Source organism: Athalia rosae, chromosome 8 (genome assembly GCF_917208135.1).
Source record: "Athalia rosae chromosome 8, iyAthRosa1.1, whole genome shotgun sequence".
Lineage (NCBI taxonomy): Eukaryota > Metazoa > Arthropoda > Insecta > Hymenoptera > Athaliidae > Athalia > Athalia rosae.
Window position 1 is genome coordinate 5899282 of NC_064033.1, and position 21446 is coordinate 5920727.

The window sequence follows — 21446 nt, forward strand, 5'->3', positions numbered from 1 at the left end:
GCAGATTAGATATTGCTGTACAGTCATTTACTACTGCGAACGGTAGTCACTCTTATTGTTGTTATCAACCGTTCTGTACGATTTTGTAAAATAATATCGGCGCAATAATGGCTTGTGATTTTTTAATCGACAGCACGGTATTTCATTATTTGTAATAGGATCCCTTTCCTACGATGCGATACCTAAAAAAGGGGGAGTATGCATAATTGAGCAATCGACGATTGGATAAGCCGAACGTAAAATTTCATGAAGTTGAAAATCTATACTGGTTCGAATAACGAGGAAATGTGAAAAGGTCAGAGGCGGTTCCAGGAAACTGTTCGCTTCTGAAAAACTACGTTGAAAAAGCGGTTGAAACGCATAAATTTGATTTCATATTTCGCTGGGGGAGCTCGTGGTGTTTGGATGGCATTAACAGATGGCGGTATTTTCAGTCTATATATCTGAAACCCACAATGCATTGAGCTACGGCATGTGCCTTTCTGTGTCGGCCATTTTGTAGTTTCCTTGCGAAATTGTGTTGAGTTGATTCTTCTCCTCGGTAAGATAATAGTAAAATTGTAAAACGTCGTTACTTGTAATTATTTGAATAAGGTAGACTATCGGATTACCGTGTCTCACCCGAATTTATATATTATTTAAACATACAAATTAGGGTGCGTGTTACACACAGCGGTGCGCCCGCGGTCCCTAGTTGGGAGAAGAACGAGTAAACGAAGCTGGCGAGAGCAGCTATTGATAAAGGCACATGGAATCCGGGATTGTTTCGAAATGAATGGTGATTTCAGTAATGACACTTGATAAACATAAGTGCGGTACACCCAGTCGTCACTCTGCATTCGTATTCGGCAATGCCCATCCGCAATATAACTCTATATTTGGCCAGTCACATCCAACATATTGCATATCTTGTCTTTTCAAAATTACCATCTCCAACAACCGAACATTTTCTACTCAAATCTATCACTGGAACATAACACGATTACAAATCATCTATCGAGAAATTCATCGCCAGATATTCACCAATAATCATACCAAACTCACAGTATGGTTCGTCCCACTAATTATTCTATTCCGTAAGCCACAAGTCAGGGGAAGAACCATCTTCACATGTTATCATCAGGCGTATCAATTTTCATTGAAACATTTTTTATCCGTGAATCAATACACATGAGTCACCGTCGATGCTATCATTACAATAATCAGGCTATCCATCGATCTGTGAACCTTCATCGCATATTTTGTTCTCTTACAATTATTTCAGGGTACGTGTACATGAATGGGGACATTGGGAAGCTCCCACCAGGGGCGGGATACCCAGCCACCCCTGAGTCCCTGGTTACAGTCATTGGGACCACAGCAACGAGTAGTACAACTGGCCTAGACTACAGCGTCATGAACGGCGGTACAAGTGCTGAATTAATGCTGGATGCGGGTGCGAGCAGTCTCGATCCGGCGCAGCAGCAGCATCCCATGACCATGGGAGGGGCAGCTGTTTATAGTCCGATCGATGTCACGTCTCTAGGGGATGGACCCGGCTCCGTCGGATCACTCGCGGACGTCGCTATGCCCGGCATACCCCTTGACCAATTGAAACAGATGCTCTCTTCGCAACTCGAATACTATTTCTCCAGGTAATTGAACATTTGCGAGGAATGAACTATGATTTATCCTCCATTCGATCGATAATGAAACTAAAAGTGATTTCAAATCTCCTCACATTGGAATAACATTTCTCTTTATTCTGAATAACCGCACCGTTCCATCAAAATTGATTAGACTATGCGTATTTATTCCAAGCTCGGAGTGAGATGCTCTTTTTTAATTTATTCACCTTTTTTATTCCGTTTGATTATTTTCCCAATATTGAGGCATGTGTCCGAGGTTGATCGATGTGAACATATGTTTACCACAGATCATTTCCTGTTATTATGTGGTTCAAGTACTCAAATACCTATATAGCCTCTCATATTTACTCAACACATTTCAAGTTGAAAATATTATGGGTCAACTGATAGTTGATAGGTTAGTAACGCTATGGCTAGAGCACATATTTACTTCTGATTATTATTGGGCGACATCTTCAAATAATGGATCCTTGAATGGGTACTGAATATTCCATAGAATAACTTCCATGCAGTATTGTATCTGACTCGCACGTTATTCAGTAATTACATTGTTTTTCCTCCCACATATCGAGTCACATCAATTAATGTACTGTAAAGTTGCATTTTTTCATTCTTGTTTTATTCTCATTACATGAGCGGTCGATGCACAAAGAGTTTTGTTTTATCTAAGAGGTCACCAGCTCCCATTATCGAATGCCTACTATAGCTAGAGTCAAGGTGACCCGAGCTGAGTTTTTGTTGTAATTTTAACTCATCTTCGCCGACTATTATTTTGCCCTACCTTCAGTTGTGTACAAAAAAAAGAAAAAAATAGCTTATATTATTAAAACTTGCCGCAGATCGGAATGCAACGACCTTGTATTTCCGTTTGATGGATTGCAACAAAGCTCACGAACGCCTGTAATTGCACAATTACAGCGACTGATTACAATCTCCAAACATTAGAATTATGAAATTCGTGCCACATTACGTGTATGGAAATATATTTTCACTGTTTCAGAGAGAACCTAGCAAACGATACATATTTATTGTCTCAAATGGATAATGATCAGTATGTACCGATATGGACAGTAGCAAATTTTAACCAAGTTAAGAAGCTAACGAAAGATATCAAACTAATAACGGAGGTACTAAGAGAGTCTCCCAATGTGCAAGTTGACGAGGAAGGGCAAAAAGTAAGACCCAATCATAAACGGTGTATTGTTATTCTTCGTGAAATACCAGACAACACTCCGTTGGACGACGTTAAGGTGAGCTTGAAAAGTTTTACTTTGTTTAAAATTCCGCACACTAAAATAACATCTCTTTGGTTGTATTAAAAAATCGGTGACCAATCAAATCAGGTGATCGGTTACATTCAGAAACCTTGTATCACTGGAACAACCCGTTGGCACTTTTTTTCACCATCTTATTTGGTAGACCGGGCTTCAGTTTACGGTAGCAGAATAAATTCCGAGCAATCGAGATGGAGTGAATTTTGTTTTCTCACACTGACATTGATCATTTCAGAATTTATTCTCAGGAGAAGGATGTCCCAGGCTCATTTCGTGTGAGTTTGCCCATAATAGCTCCTGGTACGTGACTTTTGAATCTGACGAAGATGCTCAAAAGGCTTATAGGTTTCTACGTGAAGAAGTTCGAGAATTTCAGGTGATTCCTCCCATAATATTGAATCCATATGAATTAATCACACTGTAGGTACGTCACGTACCTCAATCATGGACATAACCGTTCCATCTTTCACTTGTTTGTCCGTAAGCGCGTCATGACAAATTTCGATATTTTTATCCAGGGAAAGCCAATAATGGCTCGTATCAAAGCTAAACCAATGAACAGGCTACCGATCCCAGCGGTCGCTAGTGTTGGAGGTATAAAAAATGGATATCGAAATCCTCCCCAACCTCCAGTCTACGACCCTGGCAACTACCCACCTGGCCAACAGCGCTTCATGTATACTCCAAACGGCACAACTATGCCACAAACTACGATGCCACCCTACGCAAACCAGGTTGTCTATGTGAGTATAACATAATAACGACAATAATAATAACCTAACCTTACTCGCGACGGTGCTCGACATCCCTGTGCGTTATCGAAGGTCACCGAGCGTTTCTGGTTGCCGTGTTTGTGTCTGACGTTTTTTTGTATTCCTACATTTTAGCACCAACCATTTTACCCCGCTGGAATGATGTCTTGGGGACATCCGAGTCCTGCATATTTTGACATGTCAAGTGTATTTACAATGAACGGTATCGCGCCGCACGGTTCGTTCAAACCACACAACACGAGATTCACTCCTAGAAACAGGTGAGCGAAATATCTTTGCAGACAGTTACGAAAATTATTCAGAAAGAATTAGATCTCTAAATTGTTTTTGCAGCAAATCGTATGGTAACTTGTATAAAATATGGCAAATTGGTTTATTGTATAGAAATAAACAAAGGAATGGATCGGAGAGGGGTGGTTCGATGGACAGCGGAGGTGGCATGGGGTCGATGGGTCGATCTTCTCATCCTGCGTCAAGTGGTGCTCCGGTGGCTTCCGGAGCGAGTATATCCACGCCATCGAGCTTGCCCACATCGAAGCCATCGTCGTCGTCATCATCTTCCTACCAGACCGGCACAAAGTTCCATTCTTCCCACACAGCGACAGTCTCCGCAGACGCCCAGTTCAACAACAGCGGAGGCAGCAACACCTCGACCTCGGTCAGCCACCCAAAAGTGTCGAGCGAAAGTGTCGAGGCCCAGACAGCGGAGGCACCAGTTCAATTTCCACGACATCGCATCCATCGCAGACCCAAAGACCAGGAGGCGATGTCGAAGGCGAACAGCAGCCCGCTTCCGCCCATAAGAGAGTCCGGCCTGGCGAGCAGTTCGCAGCACAGCAGAGGCGTACAATTCGACTTGGAGGCGGCAGCCTTCCCTCCGCTCCCAGGTCTGGATGCCGACCCGGCAAAGTCGCACAACGCCTCGACGGAGGTCGCCCCTGCCGACAGTTTGCAATCTCATTGGGAGAACAGGCTCTCCGACGTAGTCAAGGGCACGGCGAAGCTGAAGAGCACAAAGGACAAGGAGCTGCCCGTGGGCAGTGCTCCGCAGCATCACCAGCAGCAGCAGCAGACCAGCAATAGCAGCAGGTCGGCGAGCCCCGGGTCGAGTACAGGAGGCCCGTCCGCTGCCCTCGAAGGTGTTTCAAATCCTGGTGCCTCGTCGGCTGCCCCTGCCACCTCCACTGCCTCAAACTCCAATTCCTCCGCTAGCAACACTGACTCTACAGACATCGCTCTCAGCACCGTCACTCTAACTCCCCCATCATCTCCCGATAAGTGAGTGCGCTTTATTCTTACACATTATACGTATATGCATAGATACATATACATATATACTTGCTATATATGTATACCCGGTATACGATGTGTATATATATGTATATATGTATGTATATATATATACAATATTATTAGAAACATTTCTCTCTTTCTAAAAAAAAAAAAAAAAACAGAAACAAAAACAAACAAACAACCTAAAAATGCATCTACCAATTTTTATATTTAATTTTCTAGTTTCGGAATATGTATAATAATTATTATTTGCCAAATTTATTCATCATTTTGTTTTATTCTTGCTTTTTCTGTTTTTTATTTGTTTTCTTTCCTACAAAATTCGTCGCTTTTCGATATAATATCTTTTATATACATACGTTTACATATATATGTATAAGTATATACACACAATATACAAACACACACACGTATGTATAAACTACATATTATATCTAAATATGTATATGTAAAAAAGGAATTAACCTAGCAAAACATATACATGTAAAGATATTATTATACATATATACAGGCGTTAGGAAATCTAAAGATATTCCAGCACATAATTAGGAGGTCGGAGAATGCTGAGTTGTGTTAAATGTTTTTGGCTGTGTTACGTGCTACATGCTGTCAGGTGGATGTGTTAGATATATCCTATCTATGACCCTTTTTGTTTTCTCTTTCTTTTCTCTTTTTTTTTTTCTTCATTTTCTTTATCTTTTTTCTTCTACTCAATACACTACGGCAAAACCCGATCGAGGTACGAATTATGTACGAAAAGGGTGTTTACGTTATAATTATAATTATTATCATTATTATTATTACTGCTACTACTACTATTAATATTATTATTATTATATTTACAATATATTTCATTTTTATTTTCGTTTTATTTTTATTTTTATTTTTTTTAACGTTCATTCTGTGCCACATGGAATCCTGTCTCTGTTTTTATTCTCGCGACGACGTTTGGGGATCCCCGGAGTGAGAAAAAATAACGAAAAACAAAACAAAACAAATGAATAATGATAATAATAATTTCTGATGAGAACGAAAAAAAAATTTAAGGAAAACGAACAAAAGAAGAAAACAACCGTTGAGGAGAAAGGAAACTGCGTAACGCGAATTAATCGATTCATTGTTTTATTTTATTTCTTTTATTTTTCTATTTTTTTGTTTAGGAAAGCGGATGAAAAGTATTTTTTATAGACCGCGCTCCTAGCTTTATGTATAAGGTATACGTCATACGTATAAAATTTCGAAGACGTTGGAAAAAATGATAGAAGATTGATATAGTGTAGAACATATGTATAAATAATATTTCGAGTTTTCGAAATTCGGTTTCTAACGTCATTGATAATAATTATTTGTTTATTTATTTTTATTATTTTTTTTTTTTATTACTTCTCGCTTTCATTCTTCCTCTTTTTCCAACTCCACACGGTCGACGATTGTACGTAGTCAAAAGTTGCGCAGTTTTTTTTTTTTTTTTTTTTTAATTTTTATTCGAATCTGAAACGGAAGAAGAAATAAAAGTAACGAAAGAAAAACGATGAAAAGTGAACCGAAATTAATAATGATAATCAAAAGATGAATAAACTATGTATTGGATGACTTGAAATATTCGAAAAAATACGATCGAGACGTTCGGTGAATTGTCGTCGCAGTTTTTCCGTCTCTTTTGTAAGTGTGAAAGGATTTATTTTCTCCGAATTTTTCAACGAAAAAATGTCGAGCGGTGCGAGCTTTTCAAAAATTAATGTTACCATCGATTTTCTCTAGTTTGTTTTATTTTCCTTTCTTAATTTATTTTTTTTTTTTTTACTCAATTTTTTTAATACGCTTCCAAATTAATTACCTCGTACGCCTCGTATCGCTTCGAGAGTTGGATGCATGCGGTTGTTGTTTTTTTATCTTTACTTTTTTTTTTTTGAATTTCCAATTTTCGCCATTTTTTCCGCCGTTCTTTCGTCGCTAATGAAATACCCGACGGTAACAAATACGGTTTTTTGTAAGAGGCAAAAAACAAAAAACAAAAAGCAAAAAACACCCCGATACGAGAAGACTAAAAATCAAACACAAAACCGAAAAAAATAACTAAAAAAACTAAACTAAGAATAAATAACTATATCGCGAAACGAAAACAGGAAAACATAATAAATAAGAAGAAAAAGGAAAAAAACTCACAAAAGCGAGTTGGTTATACCAAAATTTTGAATTTTCTTTCAATTCAAAATAGATACAGTACGCGCTTGTTGTTCGCCGATAAAAATAGATCCGTCGTTCCAAACTCTGAACCCTTTAAAAACCAAAAAAAAAAAAGAAAAATTAAAAAAAATTAAAAATTAACAACAAAACGAACGGGGATAATTCAAAACTATATTATATCGCTGCTGCTACGATTTATATATGTATATGTAATCTGGTTAGTAGACAGGATTTTATAAAAATAACCAAAACAAATAAAATACATAAAAAACAAACCAACAAACGTATATCCACTGCTGATTTTTTCTTATTTTCAATTCTTTTAAAATGCCCCGGTTTATCTCGAAATGAATAAATTAATTTATTAATTTATTAATATATATATATATATATATATATATATATATATATATATGTACGTGCATATGTGTATGCATGTATATACAATATATGTGTGTGTGTGTGTTGCGTGCGTTTGCATATGTATGTATATGTGTACGATATGACATAAATATGTCACAAAATCTATGTATATCCTATTGGCGTGTACATAATTGCTATATATATATATATATATATGTACACATGTATACGCAGTGGCACACACAACAGAAAAAAACAAAAACAAAAAAAAATGGTGGCATAGATTATAGTATTATTTTCTATGTAGCTTCGATTGATGCCTGCCTGCGCCCTGTACTGTCGCAACACATGAACAATACATGAGGACTACTATAATATTCAGGGTTCTTTAATGTTATTATTACTATTATTACTATTATTACTATTATTACTATTATTATTATTATTATTATTGCTATTATTATAATTTTTAATTATCATTATTATTATTGTATTAATGTTATTATTGATTGTTCGGTTTCAAGTTACTTTTAAAGGCATTTCGATTAAAGTTCTAGTTTTTATTAAAACATACAAAAAAGAAGAAAAAAAAAAACTTAAAAAAACTTAAAAAAAAAATAACAAACAAACGAAAAAAACTAAATAAAAACCAAAAAAAAAAAACAAACAAACAAACAAATAATAATAATAAAAAAAAAAAGAAAAAAAAACACATGATTATTAAGCTGTAATTTTCGACAAGTAAAATACAATAAAAAATAAAAAAGCATGGTTCATTATTATTTGGTGATGACTGATATAGAAATCCATATATATATATTGTCAATGAATAAGTGAAAATAAATAATGTGTATTACTGGTTTGTTAACCGTGTGTGTTGCCAACCTTGGACAAAAGATCCATTATCCCCGATGGTTAACGATAAAGATACGGAACGAATCGTTCGAAAGAAAGAGAGAAAGAAAGGAAAGGAAAAGAAAAAAAAAAAAAGAAAAAGAAAAAACAAGAAATGAAATAAATTGTAAAAATAATAAAGAAAGTCGTGTGAAATTTTCAACTAAGTATATTTTGGAGTGAAATTAAGAGTCGTGGAAAATCACGTTCATCGCATAAGTTGTTCGAACGGTAGTTGATTTTTTTTTTTAAGTTTTTTGAGTCTTTTTTAATTACGAATTTCTTCTGTTTATTTATTTTTTTTTTGTTTGTTTTTGTTTTTCATTCTCCTCGAGTTTGTAGATGCGAATATATGTATATAGTTATATACATATGTATGTATATGTATAGTTATAAATGTGAATGAATTGTTTTTAACGAATGTCATCCGGCATAGTCGAATACATATTACTGAAATGCACCGCTGACAGATCTGTAAAGACTGATGACTCGAAAATGGTGAACGGCGTGGATGAGGCTATTAGTACAAATACAAACGCGGCTGAAGATGGCGATCCGTCGATCGGCTGCAGCTGCGATATCCCGACGACGATGACGTCGACGACGACGACGACGACGACGCAACAAAATTCTATTACGCAATCGGCGGGGACCGCGACCGCGACGACGTCGTCTGCCTCGACATCTCCATCGGTAAGATACCGGACGATCCTTCTTCATCCCCAAAACAAAGGTGGCGAAACGGAGGAGACGTATACATATATGTGTACATTTTCCAACTTTTCGACCGCCCCCCCCCCCCCCCCCCCCGTCGCATTCCAGTTTAAAATCATCTTTATTTATTCGTTTCAGGACCTCACGAGGCCGAGTTATGCTCAAGTAGCCCAACATTGCCGCGAACCACGTTGTACAAAGCATAAAACCGACGACAAAGATGCTCCTGGAAATATTTAGAGCGGCTGGTGTACACACCGTGTGAGTAAATACCTTGACGCAAACAAACACGCAAACATAAACACAAACAAACAAACAAACAAAGAAACAAACACACACTCACACAATTTGTTATTTTAGATTAAAATTTATCCTATAAGAACAATGTTTGAGGGTATCGGTCGCCAAAAGTTTCGCCGCACGATGATGTGGCTGCTTTTGCGGATTTTTTATTTTCGAAAATCGATACTTTTTACCGAATTTGTCCGCCGTCTGTGAGCGACGAAGTGAGCCGGACGCCGGGCAAAGTTGAGAATAGGATGAAAAGTATGAGGAGAAATATATAAACATAGGGAAAAAGGAACCCTTTTTACATAATGTACAGTGTGACTTCGCCTGCGATTATTGGTGGCATCGACGTATTAAAGAATGAAGTGAAACTCGTTTAAACCGAGAGACAAAATTTGTATTACGAACGTTAAGAGAATCGTTGAAACGACAAATGAAGAAACGCCAAACGAAACAGACGAGAGAAGATAAACGATGGACACGTGTTCGAAGAAACGGTCATTTCTCGCCCCTACGTACGATTAGGTTGAACGCAAAAAAACGAGAGAAAAGAAACGAAGCGAAACGAAAGCATAGATAGTGAGGAGACTTCGGAAGGAATGGAAAGAAAAAGAACAACTCCAGTTTGGAAAAATAGCGTGTCGTTGATGAGGATACTTTTTTTGGTTCTGTGATTTCGGAGGTACATACATATATTTACTATTAGGTTGTACAAAATTTTATTCAACACGCGAGATTTGTTTCGTTCTGGAATAATCAATTTTATTCCCCTGTACTTCGTATTTTGATTGTTTTCTCATTTTTTTTTTCTTCTCTCTTTTTTTGTTTTCTTTCTTGTGTTTTTCCCCCTCCTCCTCCTCTGCTCTATCCGGAGCCGTAACTGGAAAAATCTTCAACCCGTTTGTGCCAAAATCCCCGATACCGATCGCTCCGTTACGTGTGGATTTCTGTGAATTGAAAGAAAAAAAAAAACGAGAAACTTGAAACAAGAAAAATAGAAAAATGATAACAACGTTCAAGTTTTTCATATTTCCATTCATAATTTCGTGCGAATTCGATGAAAAAGCAAAACAAACAAATATATTTTACCCCTACGTCACGGTGCTCGATGTTTTTTTTTCTCTATGTATTTTTTTTTTTTTTTTGTTTTTATTTTTCGTTTTTGTCTTCGTTTTATTCGGATCAAAAATTCGGTTTACGAGCAATAATTTAATAAGTTGCTAATTATTATTGTTGTTATTATTTTTTTTCCCTCTCTATTTACAGTCTTGTCGCAATTGTCCGATCAATCCCCCCCCCCCTCCCCCATCCCCCCGATGAATCGTTGATTACTACGAATGAAAAATGATTTCACACTTTTCCAGAATATCGACAGAAACAAAACCAAAAAGAAAAACACGAAATTCTATCGATTTCTTCTTTTTTTTTTTTTATATATATTATTCAATTAAAAATGTTCGTCCGACGATCTCTATCGGAAAGAAAGAAAGAAGAAAGAAAGAAAGAAAGAAAGGAAAAAAATGAAAAGAACAAAAACAAAAACAAAAAAAAAGAATGAAATTTTCAACAACACCGTTAATATACATACATATAAGAAATAACAATATCCCCCGATGATCTAGAATTATGGCTTTAGCGAGTAATAATGAAGAAAATAATAAAGAATAATAACGATAATGATAATGATAACGATAACAATAATATTAATAATAATAAATATAATAAATAACAATAATAATAACAATGAAAATAAAATACAGATGTCACGAAAATGGTATTTGAGCACAGAAATAAGTGCCTCAAGTGTTGTGTATATTACAGGAGCTTGGCTTTAGATGTTATATAATTATATATGTAACTACATATTATACATAATAGTTAAGTGCGCATATGATATATTTGTTACTGATATGCATGCAGAATTAAAAGGTAATGGATGCTGAAGAAAAAAAAAAAAAGAAACTGAAAAACTAAAAGAGAGAGAAAGAGAGAGAGAGATAGAGAGAGAGAGAAAAGTAAAATAAAATAAAAACAAAATAACAGACAAACAAAATAATGAAAGAAAGAAAGGAAGAAAAAATTACAATGAACAGAAAAAAGAGATGAGATAATATGAGATAGGAGAGAAATTAGCGAACGAGAGAAAATATAGAGAGATAAATAGGTTATAATAATAAAGATGAAGAAAAGCGGAAAGAAGAAGAAATTAAAAAAATAAATAAATAAATAAATAAACAAACAAACGAAACGAGCAAGAAAAAAATAGAAGAAGAAGATGACGAAGAAGAAGAAAAAATAAACGAAACAAAACCAATCTCCTGATAAATAAAAATTACTGTCACATGTAATTATATACATATACATACACACATATATATATATCATATATATATATTTTAAGTTAGCTAAGCTGCCTTTTAATTTTTATGTATTAAAAATTGTTCGGCTATGATCGATGATCTTATCGGTATAGCTACGGGGTGGCTATAATAACGAAGTATGAAATGAATTAATTGTCAGCGGGTAAACTATTATTAACGGAAAGCCACATTAGTCGTTTCATTTGACACGTTGGTGCTGTAGGCAATTTTTTAGCGATTAAAAAACAAAAAAGAGAAGAAAAGTAAAATAATAATAACGGTAGGTTACTCCTCTTTGGCCCAGTTTGTTTTTTTTTTTTTTATTATTTTTTTTTTTTTTTAAGTTTAGGTTTAAGTTGTTGGTTTTTTTTTTCGAGAGTTCCAAAAAAAAAAAAAAAAGAAAAGAAACTGACAATGAGAGCGAGATGAGGAGGGAGAATGCGAAATGGAGGGATAATTTTTCATTTATTTTTCATTGGGTCATACACACACAAATATCCACCACACCCACATACACAAAATTAGCGCAGGTTGTATATTGTAATTAATTAAGGCTGGTTAAAATACGTGAAATCTAATTGAATAATGAGAGAATTAATTAAAAATAGTAATTATAATTGTTGTAGAGTTATATCGAGAGTTTACGACTATCCACACACAAAAAAAAACAAAGAAAAAAAAACGCAAAAAAAAAAACTTACGTGTACGCAATTGAAAATTAATTCGAGCTGATGCAAAAACTTTCCTCAAAAACTAAATTTTTCAATAATAATAATATGTGTGAAAGAAATAACGAATTGAAGAATGAAAAAGAAAAGGAAAAGCAAAAAAATCAATTATCGACTCGCGTCAATCCGATGGCCAAAATGTTCGCCAATTTTACGCGGACATCCGACAAATTTTCGTGAATTTAAAAGAATAGAAAGAAGGGTAAAATTTAATAATAAAAAAATGGCGGATGAGAAGTTTGGAGAAGAATAAAAAAAAAAATAAAAAATATGTCCTCTGATGAAATCACTCGTACCAAACTTGTATCAAACGAGAAAATACATATAGTATATGCAACGGGTTGAATAGTAAAGATATAGAAATTAAAAAGAAAAAAGAAAAAAAAACTAAAAAACTAAAAAAAAAAACTAAGTAAATAAATTAAAAAAAATATATATATACCGTGAAGAAGAAAAAAAAAAGAATTAAATAAAAGAGAAATATTTTACCGGAAATTTTGACGTCGCACCGAAAAATGTAAAGAAAAGTTTTTGATTGATGAAAAAAAAAAAATAAAAAAAAAAACGTTAACGATAAACTTGAATCGCGAATGGTAAAAATTTCAATTGAATGAAGATTGAAATGAAAACTGTTTTACCGACTGCAAGACGGAGAAGTCCGATTTTGTTTGGTTTTTTTCATTCCTCGCCTTATTTTTAATCGTCATTTTGATTTTTATCGTTTTCGAATTCGAAAAAATCCCAATGACGAGTGGTTTTCTTAATTTCTCAACCGTGTTCTCGTAATCGCGTACATCGTGAATCGGCAAAAGTTAGATCTGTGAATCGTTGATGTGCGAGAAATCAATGAAAGGAAGGAAAAACTATAAATGAATTGAAATGAAATTAGATCCGATCACTTTTTCTCAAATATTATACAAGGCGAACGACCAACTGCCGCTGATTTAACACAAAATGAGACTGACAGAATTTGTTTCGAAGAAAAAATTCAACTAAAATTACATGACATTTATAAATATTAAATTAAAGAAAAGAAAGAAAAGAAATATAAAAACAAACAAACAACTTAATTAATTTTCAAATGCTAATTATATCATTACTCATACTTATACCTATATTATACATGATTAAATTTTCAGAAGAAAAAAATTAAAAATAATAGAATTAAAGAGAGTAGCATCAAAAATCCGAATGAAAAGCGTGACTGATTTTCATAAATTATATTATTATTTTTTTAACTTCTTCTTCCGTCTGACAATGACGACGACGGAAATTAATAAATTACAAAACGCGAGACAAAGGTTTCACGTTTTTTTTTTTTCGCCTCAAGAATCGAGAAGGATAGAACAAAGTGAAAGAAAGAAGAAAGAAAATTGTTATATCAATATTTTGTTAGCGACATTATTTATATTTCGTTACGTTTAAAATTCATAATAAGTATAAAGTTAATAATATCCCCCTGATCTGGAGAATTCGAAAAAAATGATTATCGACGTGACGTTTTTCAATTAAGGTTATATCATACTCACCCTATAGTATATTTGTAAATAATTTCAATTTTGTCGTGTGAATTTGACAGTGTGACAATATTCTGTATGGGAATTTTGTTACGATTGAAATTTAATTTACGCACCGAACAAAAACTACCTAACTAAAAGTAAAAATAAGAAGATAATGAATGATGAAAACAATCGATATCCGCTTACTTTCGAATCAAATTTTTAGATTTAATGAATAGATAGTTAATACGATTAACATGAATTCACGGAACGGGGGAACGATTGAAATCAATTTCGCTTTTCCTTAGATTGTTTATCGCGTATTTGCTAATGAGATGATACGCGAAATAACAATCCGTCTATAACTATTATATTTAATCTAGCCGATTGAGACGGATAGGAGATATGTAAAAAGTAATAACGATAGCGATTAAGAAAACGGAAAGTCACGTGACGCGGATTACGGAGGGACGAACGAAATATGGAGTGTAAAAGCTAAAATGTGGGTGTGGATTTAATCGATCAACCTATATTATAATGTAATCTGTGATTATAATGTTTCTGTAAAATACCGTAAACTTTAAATTAGACGATGCTATTAAAAGTGAAACGCTAAATGAGAATATACTTCTACGATACGATTCACGCTTCGATTTACTTTTTCAAATAATTTTTCCATCTATCGAAATTCCGAAAAATGCGCAGAATGATGTGTTGTTCCTCGGCGTGATCCTTGAACGGAAAATTTTTTTCTAGAAAGATGATATAATTACGACGACAAATGAGAGATACGCGTTTGAAATCACCGACGTTCGACAAAATATTTAGTTTATGAAAAAAACAAGAAAAAAAAAAACAAACACAAAACCACTTAACAACGATGTATATCATTTCTCTATGAAAAAAAAAAAAAAAAAAATGTATTTATATGGTATATGAGATGGAGAAGATATGTTTAAATAATTCATTAAATTATCTCTCAGTAGTATAAAGATCTATTCATTATATATTGTTGATATTAAAAGGTTCGTGGGGGGGTAATATTGGAGGAATCCTTTCATCGATAAAAAAACATGATTGAAAACGCTAAGAAAAAGATTTTCAGGTATAAAACGTTTTTTCTAATCCGCTATTAGAAAATATTATAGTTTTCACAGATGACCTGAAACACAATGAAAAAATAAAATAATATTGTAACACAATGTGAATTAACTATCACAAGCAGTCCTATTTACATGGCTACAAAATCACTGGCTGTTTTTCCACAAGAGTTGGATAAAATATATCTATTCGATACTAATTGAATTATCGACAACGATGTATAGTTATTCGATTTTCAATTTTTACAATCTTCAATAATTTTCTTCTTTTTTTTTTTCATTTCTTGTCTCACAATTTCTTTAAAAGATACGAACGAAAAACATTTCAGATTGAACAAAAAAAAAAAATAATAATCTCAAATCAAATGAGATTCATTGAAACCGAATGATTATTTTTTCGTAAAATTTACTATAACGAGACAAAGAAAAACAAAAAAAGAGAAAAAAAAAACGAATTACCAAAAAGAAAACATAAAAAACACAAAGAACAACGGACTCGAAAAACTCTGGTGAAAAGATGGTCACTGTCGTTGAGAAAACATATTTTTATACCTTTGTTTAATATTGCTTTATATAAAGTGAAGTGTGTACGAATGTTATATGGGCTATTATTGTACATTAACATTACTACCTTATAATGTGGTATCACATTGATTGGAAAAACAAAATTAAACGGAATAGCTATGTATACTACTTAAATAATTGGAATATTAAATTAATCACAATACATTAGTTACATATACATAACATTTGTGACTATGACATTTTTTCGGTGTAAACTATGATAATAATATATAAATGTATATAAACAACATAAAAAGAAAAAAAAACGAAAAACACAAAAAAAAAAAAATATGAAAAATGAAAAGAATTACCCATTACGCCCAACTTACAGATAAGCCCAACTTTGTACATAATATAAATAATGATACAAATAAATAGATATACATACCTAGCCTAACATTGCATTCAAAAAAATGAAAACCTTTTAGTTTCTTCGAGATTGGATAATCTCAGGAGGAAAATCGTAATTCGATCATTTACTGAGGCGGACCTGTGGAAAAATTTGGAAAAAATTTGAAGATATTTTACGATTTGCGACATCGTTTAATAAATAGTAGGTAATTATTGCGTCGACTGAATATTGATTCTTCAGTAAAAGATACAGATATATGGAATTCGGAGGGGTAGTAAGATTGATGAAAATTCATTGCCTGATTATGATTGGTATCATCGCATGCGCTTTGCAAATAAACAAAAAAAAATAAAAAATACAAAAATCAATGAATAAATAACACATTCTAACCACAGATCACATTCACTATTATTTATTTGCTGTAAAACTCAACTTTTTGAGACTGAGACGCTGCACTTTGGCGTTGCGATTAATCTCGTTGAGAGATTATAAATGGATTATCTTAATTTTACCTGACCTGGAGGGTTACCTGCAAAGGTCAAGGTGAACGAGAGAGATCAACGGAGTGCTAACAAATGCAGAAGAGCAAGCCAGCTTCACCATCCCAAATTTATTTCCAATATTTTCTTTATTATTTCCGGTTTTTCCCGATTCATTTTCCGTTTTTCAATTGATCATTCAAGTAGCACATCTTCCCCGCCAAAAAAGTGACAAGTAGCGCCATTAGTCGAAATTCTCTTCCGCGGAATTTAGGCAAACTATTTTTCCAAGTTTCTTGCCCCTTGACTTCGGGTGACCCGCCTTACAGTGAAGATTTTGCGTATAATGCGGGTGCGCATATCATCACAAGCCTTGAAGGGCTGGACAAGATTGAATATTTAATTAAAAAATCGAAGAAATTAGAAAACGACTTTGAAAAGGCTCGAGAAATAAACTGGAGGTTGTGTCGCTCCACCTGCGGATTATCGGGTACTGACAGGGGATAGCGGACGTCTATTAATTGATTGGAAATCCATAGAAATATTGAAAATGATTCAGGAAAAATAGGGGAAAGGATAAAGAATAATGACAATGCAGTGAATCTTTATATTTCAGTCTAGGAAGCCAAGATCTGATTACAAACTCGAATAACGACTGCAAACTGTGGAGGTCTTGCAATTTCTTTGCTTTTCTGGAAAACCATTTCAATTAGAAACACTGGAAATATCTTCATGTCGAATGATGGACTAACTAATCGACTAGATGGATTCGCATGCAGAAATGGGCAGAGAACGACCCAAGGACATCCTGGATTATATATATTCATCCCTCTCGATGCAGGATATGAATGACAGGACCTTTTTCTCTGAACTGAAATCAGGGAAAAAAAAGATTGAAGGACCACGGACTCGTCGACACCCTGCAAAGGTCAGAATCATATACCAGAAATAATAATCCAGAAAGGCGGCCCTGAAGTTTGAAATTCAGGCCAAAAATTTGATTTTCTATCAGCAGAACAGGAAACCCGAGGAGGTATTCCTAGATCTGGTGCCTCATCATGTGCACGCATTCATTCTACTCCTCTGCCGAACGATCAAGACATCACTCAGTCCTACATTCGATAAAGCAATGCTCTAACCAGACTTTTTCCACCAGGTATGGATGATACCGGATAAATAGTACACAGAAATCGGTTGATCATCCTCCGCTCAGGATTTTGCGAATCCAATCTTCGAGTTAAAGGAAAGGTGGTAATTCTTCCTCCGGTACAACCTCATCGCCGCAGTCTCTTTCTTTGATTTGAGCATCCCTGTGTACAAAATGAAAAACTGAAACCCAAATAATGATCATACTTACATCATTCATAAATGATAAAAGACACTGATATTATCCAAAAACACCTCGCCTGCATCCCTCTCGTTTCGCCATGGCGCCTACAATTATGTTGTATACATATACTCGGTGATCTTATGAACCCAGTTATCCTCTTAGAGTCGAATCAACAGCCAAACATCTTTCTCGTACTTTAGATCTGAAGTAATGAGATTCTCCTCACCCCGAATTATCAGGTCCTCTTTGCTCAGGTGTCTGCAATTGTCATGCTTCGGTGTTTGCCTAAGCCTCAACAATTCTTGTCCTAGGAGGCCCAGTCCATTGTCTGAATAAAAACAGCGTCAAGCCAAGCCATTTTGGAGGAAAACTTCTTGAACCTGCTCGCTACAGAGGATGAATGTATCAGAGATTGTGATAGGTGGATTAATACTAGCGGAAGGCATATTGGAATAGATACTTGTATAATTCGAGACGCTTTGATAGAAAGTAGGAGCCTGCGGGTCCTCCCCTTGTCGAGTCTTTGTGGGGGATGATTTCAGTCCAGTATGGATCCTCTTGGAGGTTACCGGCAGCATCTGGTATGATTCCTGTTTAGTGCGTGTCTTCCAAGGGCAGAATAGAATACCCTTGGTTTTCTCGAGCCAAAGAATAGTTGCATCATGTTGCACAGAGCTGTACGGAGGCCTCCGAGATGCAGGTAACCTGAAAACGGTATCGGAGTGAAAAGGATCACATCGGTAAGAAGAAAAACCAGATCCTCATCTCTCGACTGACCAGTGAATCTCTTCTAAGCTCACCTGTTGGGCTCAGGGCAAACCGAACATGCACTCCTTGTGTTCTGTACAACCTTTGAAAAAATGTTTCGAGATTCAAGAAGGAAAGTAGAGTACGCTGCACTTCAAACATGTTTCCTTAGAGATAATAAAGCAACTGAATTCTCTGAATTTTTTCTGATGTGGAGGGTTAACTGCAAACGTCATCTATTCTTTCGTCCATGCACGCTCGTCAAGGTGAAGGAGAGAGACCATCAAAATGCACCATTCCAGAATTGTTGCTCACTTTTCCCTTGTTCTTTCGTTTTTCTAATTAGGTTGTCAATTACCGCATCTTCCTCTAACCTTGGATGCGTATTATGACATTAAAATGGGGTTACACTATCCCAGATTCATTACCAATTTTTTTCTAATTTTTTCCGATTTTTTCTAATTTTTTCCGAATTTTTATTAATTATTCAAATTTTCCGCCCATCTCTATGGGCGCCGCCATTTTCTTTAGGCTCCGCCCACCGGGAGTACAGCTAGCGCCATGTGGCGGAATTTTTGTGAACTAACCCCTCGAAAAATGCAAAAGTTTTGACCCTCCTTCAAGCGAACCCGGAAAAGTATTGGCCATCTTCTCGGGCGGAAAAAAGCAAAAGTTTTGACCCTCCTGCAAGCGAGCCCGGAAAGGTATTGGCCATTTTCTCAGGCGGAAAAAAAGCAAAAGTTTTGACCCTCCTTCAAGCGAACCCGGAAAAGTATTGGCCATCTTCTCGGGCGAAAAAAAAGCAAAAGTTTTGACCCTCCTGCAAGCGAGCCCGGAAAAGTATTGGCCATTTTCTCAGGCGGAAAAAAAGCAAAAGTTTTGACCCTCCTCCAAGCGAACCCGAAAAAGTATTGGCCATTTTCTCAGGCGGAAAAAAGCAAAAGTTTTGACCCTCCTTCAAGCGAACCCGGAAAACTATTGACCACGCAATACATCTCTTTCACGCAACACATTGCCTGACGTCAAGGGGCAAGAAACCTGGAATTTTAGTTCACAAAAAATCCGCCACATGGCGCTAGCTGTACCTCCGGTGGGCGGAGCTTAAAGAAAATGGCGGCACCCATAAAAATGGGCGGAAATTTGAATAATTGATTAAAAAATCAGAAAAAATCGGAAAAAATTAGAAAGAATCAGGAAAAATTATAAAAAATTAGAAAGAAAATGGAAATAAATCTGGAATAGTGTAACTACATTTGCATGTCATAAAGAGCATTCATGGCCAGAGGAAGATGCGGTAATTGACAAATTAATTAGAGAAACGGAAGAACAAGGAAAAATTGGGGAAAAATTCTGGAATAGTGCATCTTGATGGTCTCTCTCGTTCACCTCGACGTGCGTGGCTCCACGCGCAGATGACGGTTGCAGGTAATTTATCATCTCTAACGCGTGTCATTCGGCAACATGCACAGAGTGCAGCGTACTCCACTCTCCTCCTTGAATCTCAAAATGTTTTCCAAGAGGTTTGCTTCGAGTCCAACAGGTGAGCTTAGAAAATATTCACTTGTGAGTCGAGAGATGAGGATCTTGATTTTCCTCTCACTGATTTGGTTCTTTGCACTCCGATGCCGTTTTTAGGTTGCCCGCACCTCGGACGACTCATTGTCAGTACAGCTCTGTACAACTATCCATTTGCCCAGGCAGACCAAGGAGATTTTATTCTGCGCTTGAAAGACACGAATCAAACAGAACTCGTACCAGATGCTACCGGTACACAGTGTTTAGACCATGGACTGGGGCTCTTAGGACAGGATCGTCGAAGCTTAGGCCAACATTGAAGCACGACCAGTCTAGACACCTGAGCAAAGAGGATCCAAAGGATCAATCGAGGCAAGGAGAATCTTACTGCGTCAGATCCAAGGTACGAGAAAGATGTTCGTCTGTTGATTAGACTCTGCGAGGATAACTAGGTCCATAATATTAAAATGAAAGGGATGTAGGCAAGGTGTTGCTGGATAATATCAGTGTTTTTTATGAATAATATGAGCATGATCTCTTTTTTGATTTCAGTGTCTTCTTTCGTATAGAGGGATGCTCAAATCCAACGATCGTAGCCCAACTCAGAGGAGAAGACTACAGTGGCGAGGTTATACTGGAGGAAGAATAACCGCCACTCCTTTAATTCGAAGATTTGATTCGCAAAGTCCTGAGCGGAGGATGATCAACCAATTTCTCTGTGTGTAACTTGGCTTGCGCTTCCTCAGTCGCCTGTCAGGAGCTGGGAAAGATGCGACAAAGCCAATCATCATACGTTCGGAGTGGATAACTGCTCTAATTCAGTTATTATACGTATACGTTGGATCGTACTGTATTCATAATTTCTTTGTAACGATCAAACTATTTTTCTAATGTAACTCAGAATTGAAGCATTATGTATGCTATTCCGAGTGATATTGTGATTGAGAAGCGATGAATATATCTGTGAGAATGAATCCCTAATATGTATTACCATGAATTACGATGTCCGAACATGTATCTTTTACCTTTGATTCGTCAATATATTTGACTACTTTAAATATACGATTGTTGAATTGCTATCAATCAAACCCCTACACACCAAATCCACTAATATCCTAGTATGATGGAAAGAGCGACTGATTCCTTGCAGGACTAAATATATGTATGCATGCATGCGTGTGTATTCAATCATTCAATCATGCTTTCACTCAAAGAGGAAGTGGTAATGCAGAGCTCTAGAATACCGGCCCTGAAAATTGTAAGTTTGCCCAAAAGTGTGAATTTGTATCAGGAGAACAGAAAACCCGAGGAGGTATTCCTAGACCTGGGGCCTCGTCATGTGCATGCCTTCAATCCCT

General features: G+C 35.7%; 2 protein-coding genes and 1 long non-coding RNA gene across 10 annotated transcripts; 2 read left to right on the top strand and 1 right to left on the bottom strand.

Annotated features, from left to right (window-relative positions):
• Window positions 1-399: 399 nt before the first annotated feature.
• On the top strand, window positions 400-20779 carry LOC105686640 (la-related protein Larp4B). Of its 5 annotated transcripts, none has more exons than XM_012401658.3 (10): window positions 400-541; window positions 656-778; window positions 1265-1634; window positions 2629-2878; window positions 3138-3278; window positions 3421-3645; window positions 3790-3935; window positions 4060-4953; window positions 8883-9105; window positions 9265-11467. In XM_012401658.3, exons 2-10 carry the CDS (start codon window positions 772-774, stop codon window positions 9364-9366), a joined length of 2358 nt encoding a protein of 785 aa, XP_012257081.2. In that variant the 5' UTR covers window positions 400-541; window positions 656-771; the 3' UTR covers window positions 9367-11467. The 5 variants fall into 5 exon arrangements, with proteins under 5 accessions (XP_012257081.2, XP_012257082.2, XP_048515253.1 ...); XM_048659296.1 differs by lacking the exon at window positions 400-541 and adding an exon at window positions 20641-20779 and having other exon boundaries at window positions 548-778; window positions 9265-9387; XM_012401659.3 differs by lacking the exon at window positions 656-778 and having other exon boundaries at window positions 413-541.
• On the bottom strand, window positions 16591-19081 carry LOC105686277. Of its 4 annotated transcripts, none has more exons than XR_002305706.2 (4): window positions 18627-19081; window positions 18287-18531; window positions 17440-18213; window positions 16591-17367 (listed from the first exon to the last, which is right to left on the bottom strand). It is a non-coding gene; the product is annotated as an uncharacterized LOC105686277 (long non-coding RNA). The 4 variants fall into 4 exon arrangements; XR_007279744.1 differs by having other exon boundaries at window positions 17636-18213; window positions 18627-19077; XR_007279745.1 differs by lacking the exon at window positions 16591-17367 and having other exon boundaries at window positions 17629-17930; window positions 18053-18213; window positions 18627-19075.
• Window positions 19716-20797, top strand: LOC125501991. Its single transcript, XM_048659327.1, has 3 exons — window positions 19716-20113; window positions 20209-20491; window positions 20658-20797. The coding sequence occupies exons 1-3, from the start codon at window positions 19986-19988 to the stop codon at window positions 20682-20684; spliced, it is 438 nt and encodes a 145-aa protein (XP_048515284.1). The 5' UTR covers window positions 19716-19985; the 3' UTR covers window positions 20685-20797.
• Window positions 20798-21446: the final 649 nt, after the last annotated feature.

Coding starts and splice junctions, on each gene's coding strand:
- LOC105686640 (XM_012401658.3), top strand. Junction 3,279..3,420: donor AAGAAGTTCGAGAATTTCAG/GTGATTCCTCCC, acceptor ATTTTTATCCAG/GGAAAGCCAATAATGGCTCG. Junction 3,646..3,789: donor ACGCAAACCAGGTTGTCTAT/GTGAGTATAACA, acceptor CCTACATTTTAG/CACCAACCATTTTACCCCGC.
- LOC125501991 (XM_048659327.1), top strand. CDS start 19,986: ATGACGGTTGCAGGTAATTTATCATCTCTAACGCGTGTCATTCGGCAA. Junction 20,114..20,208: donor GTTTGCTTCGAGTCCAACAG/GTGAGCTTAGAA, acceptor TGCCGTTTTTAG/GTTGCCCGCACCTCGGACGA. Junction 20,492..20,657: donor CTTACTGCGTCAGATCCAAG/GTACGAGAAAGA, acceptor TCTTTCGTATAG/AGGGATGCTCAAATCCAACG.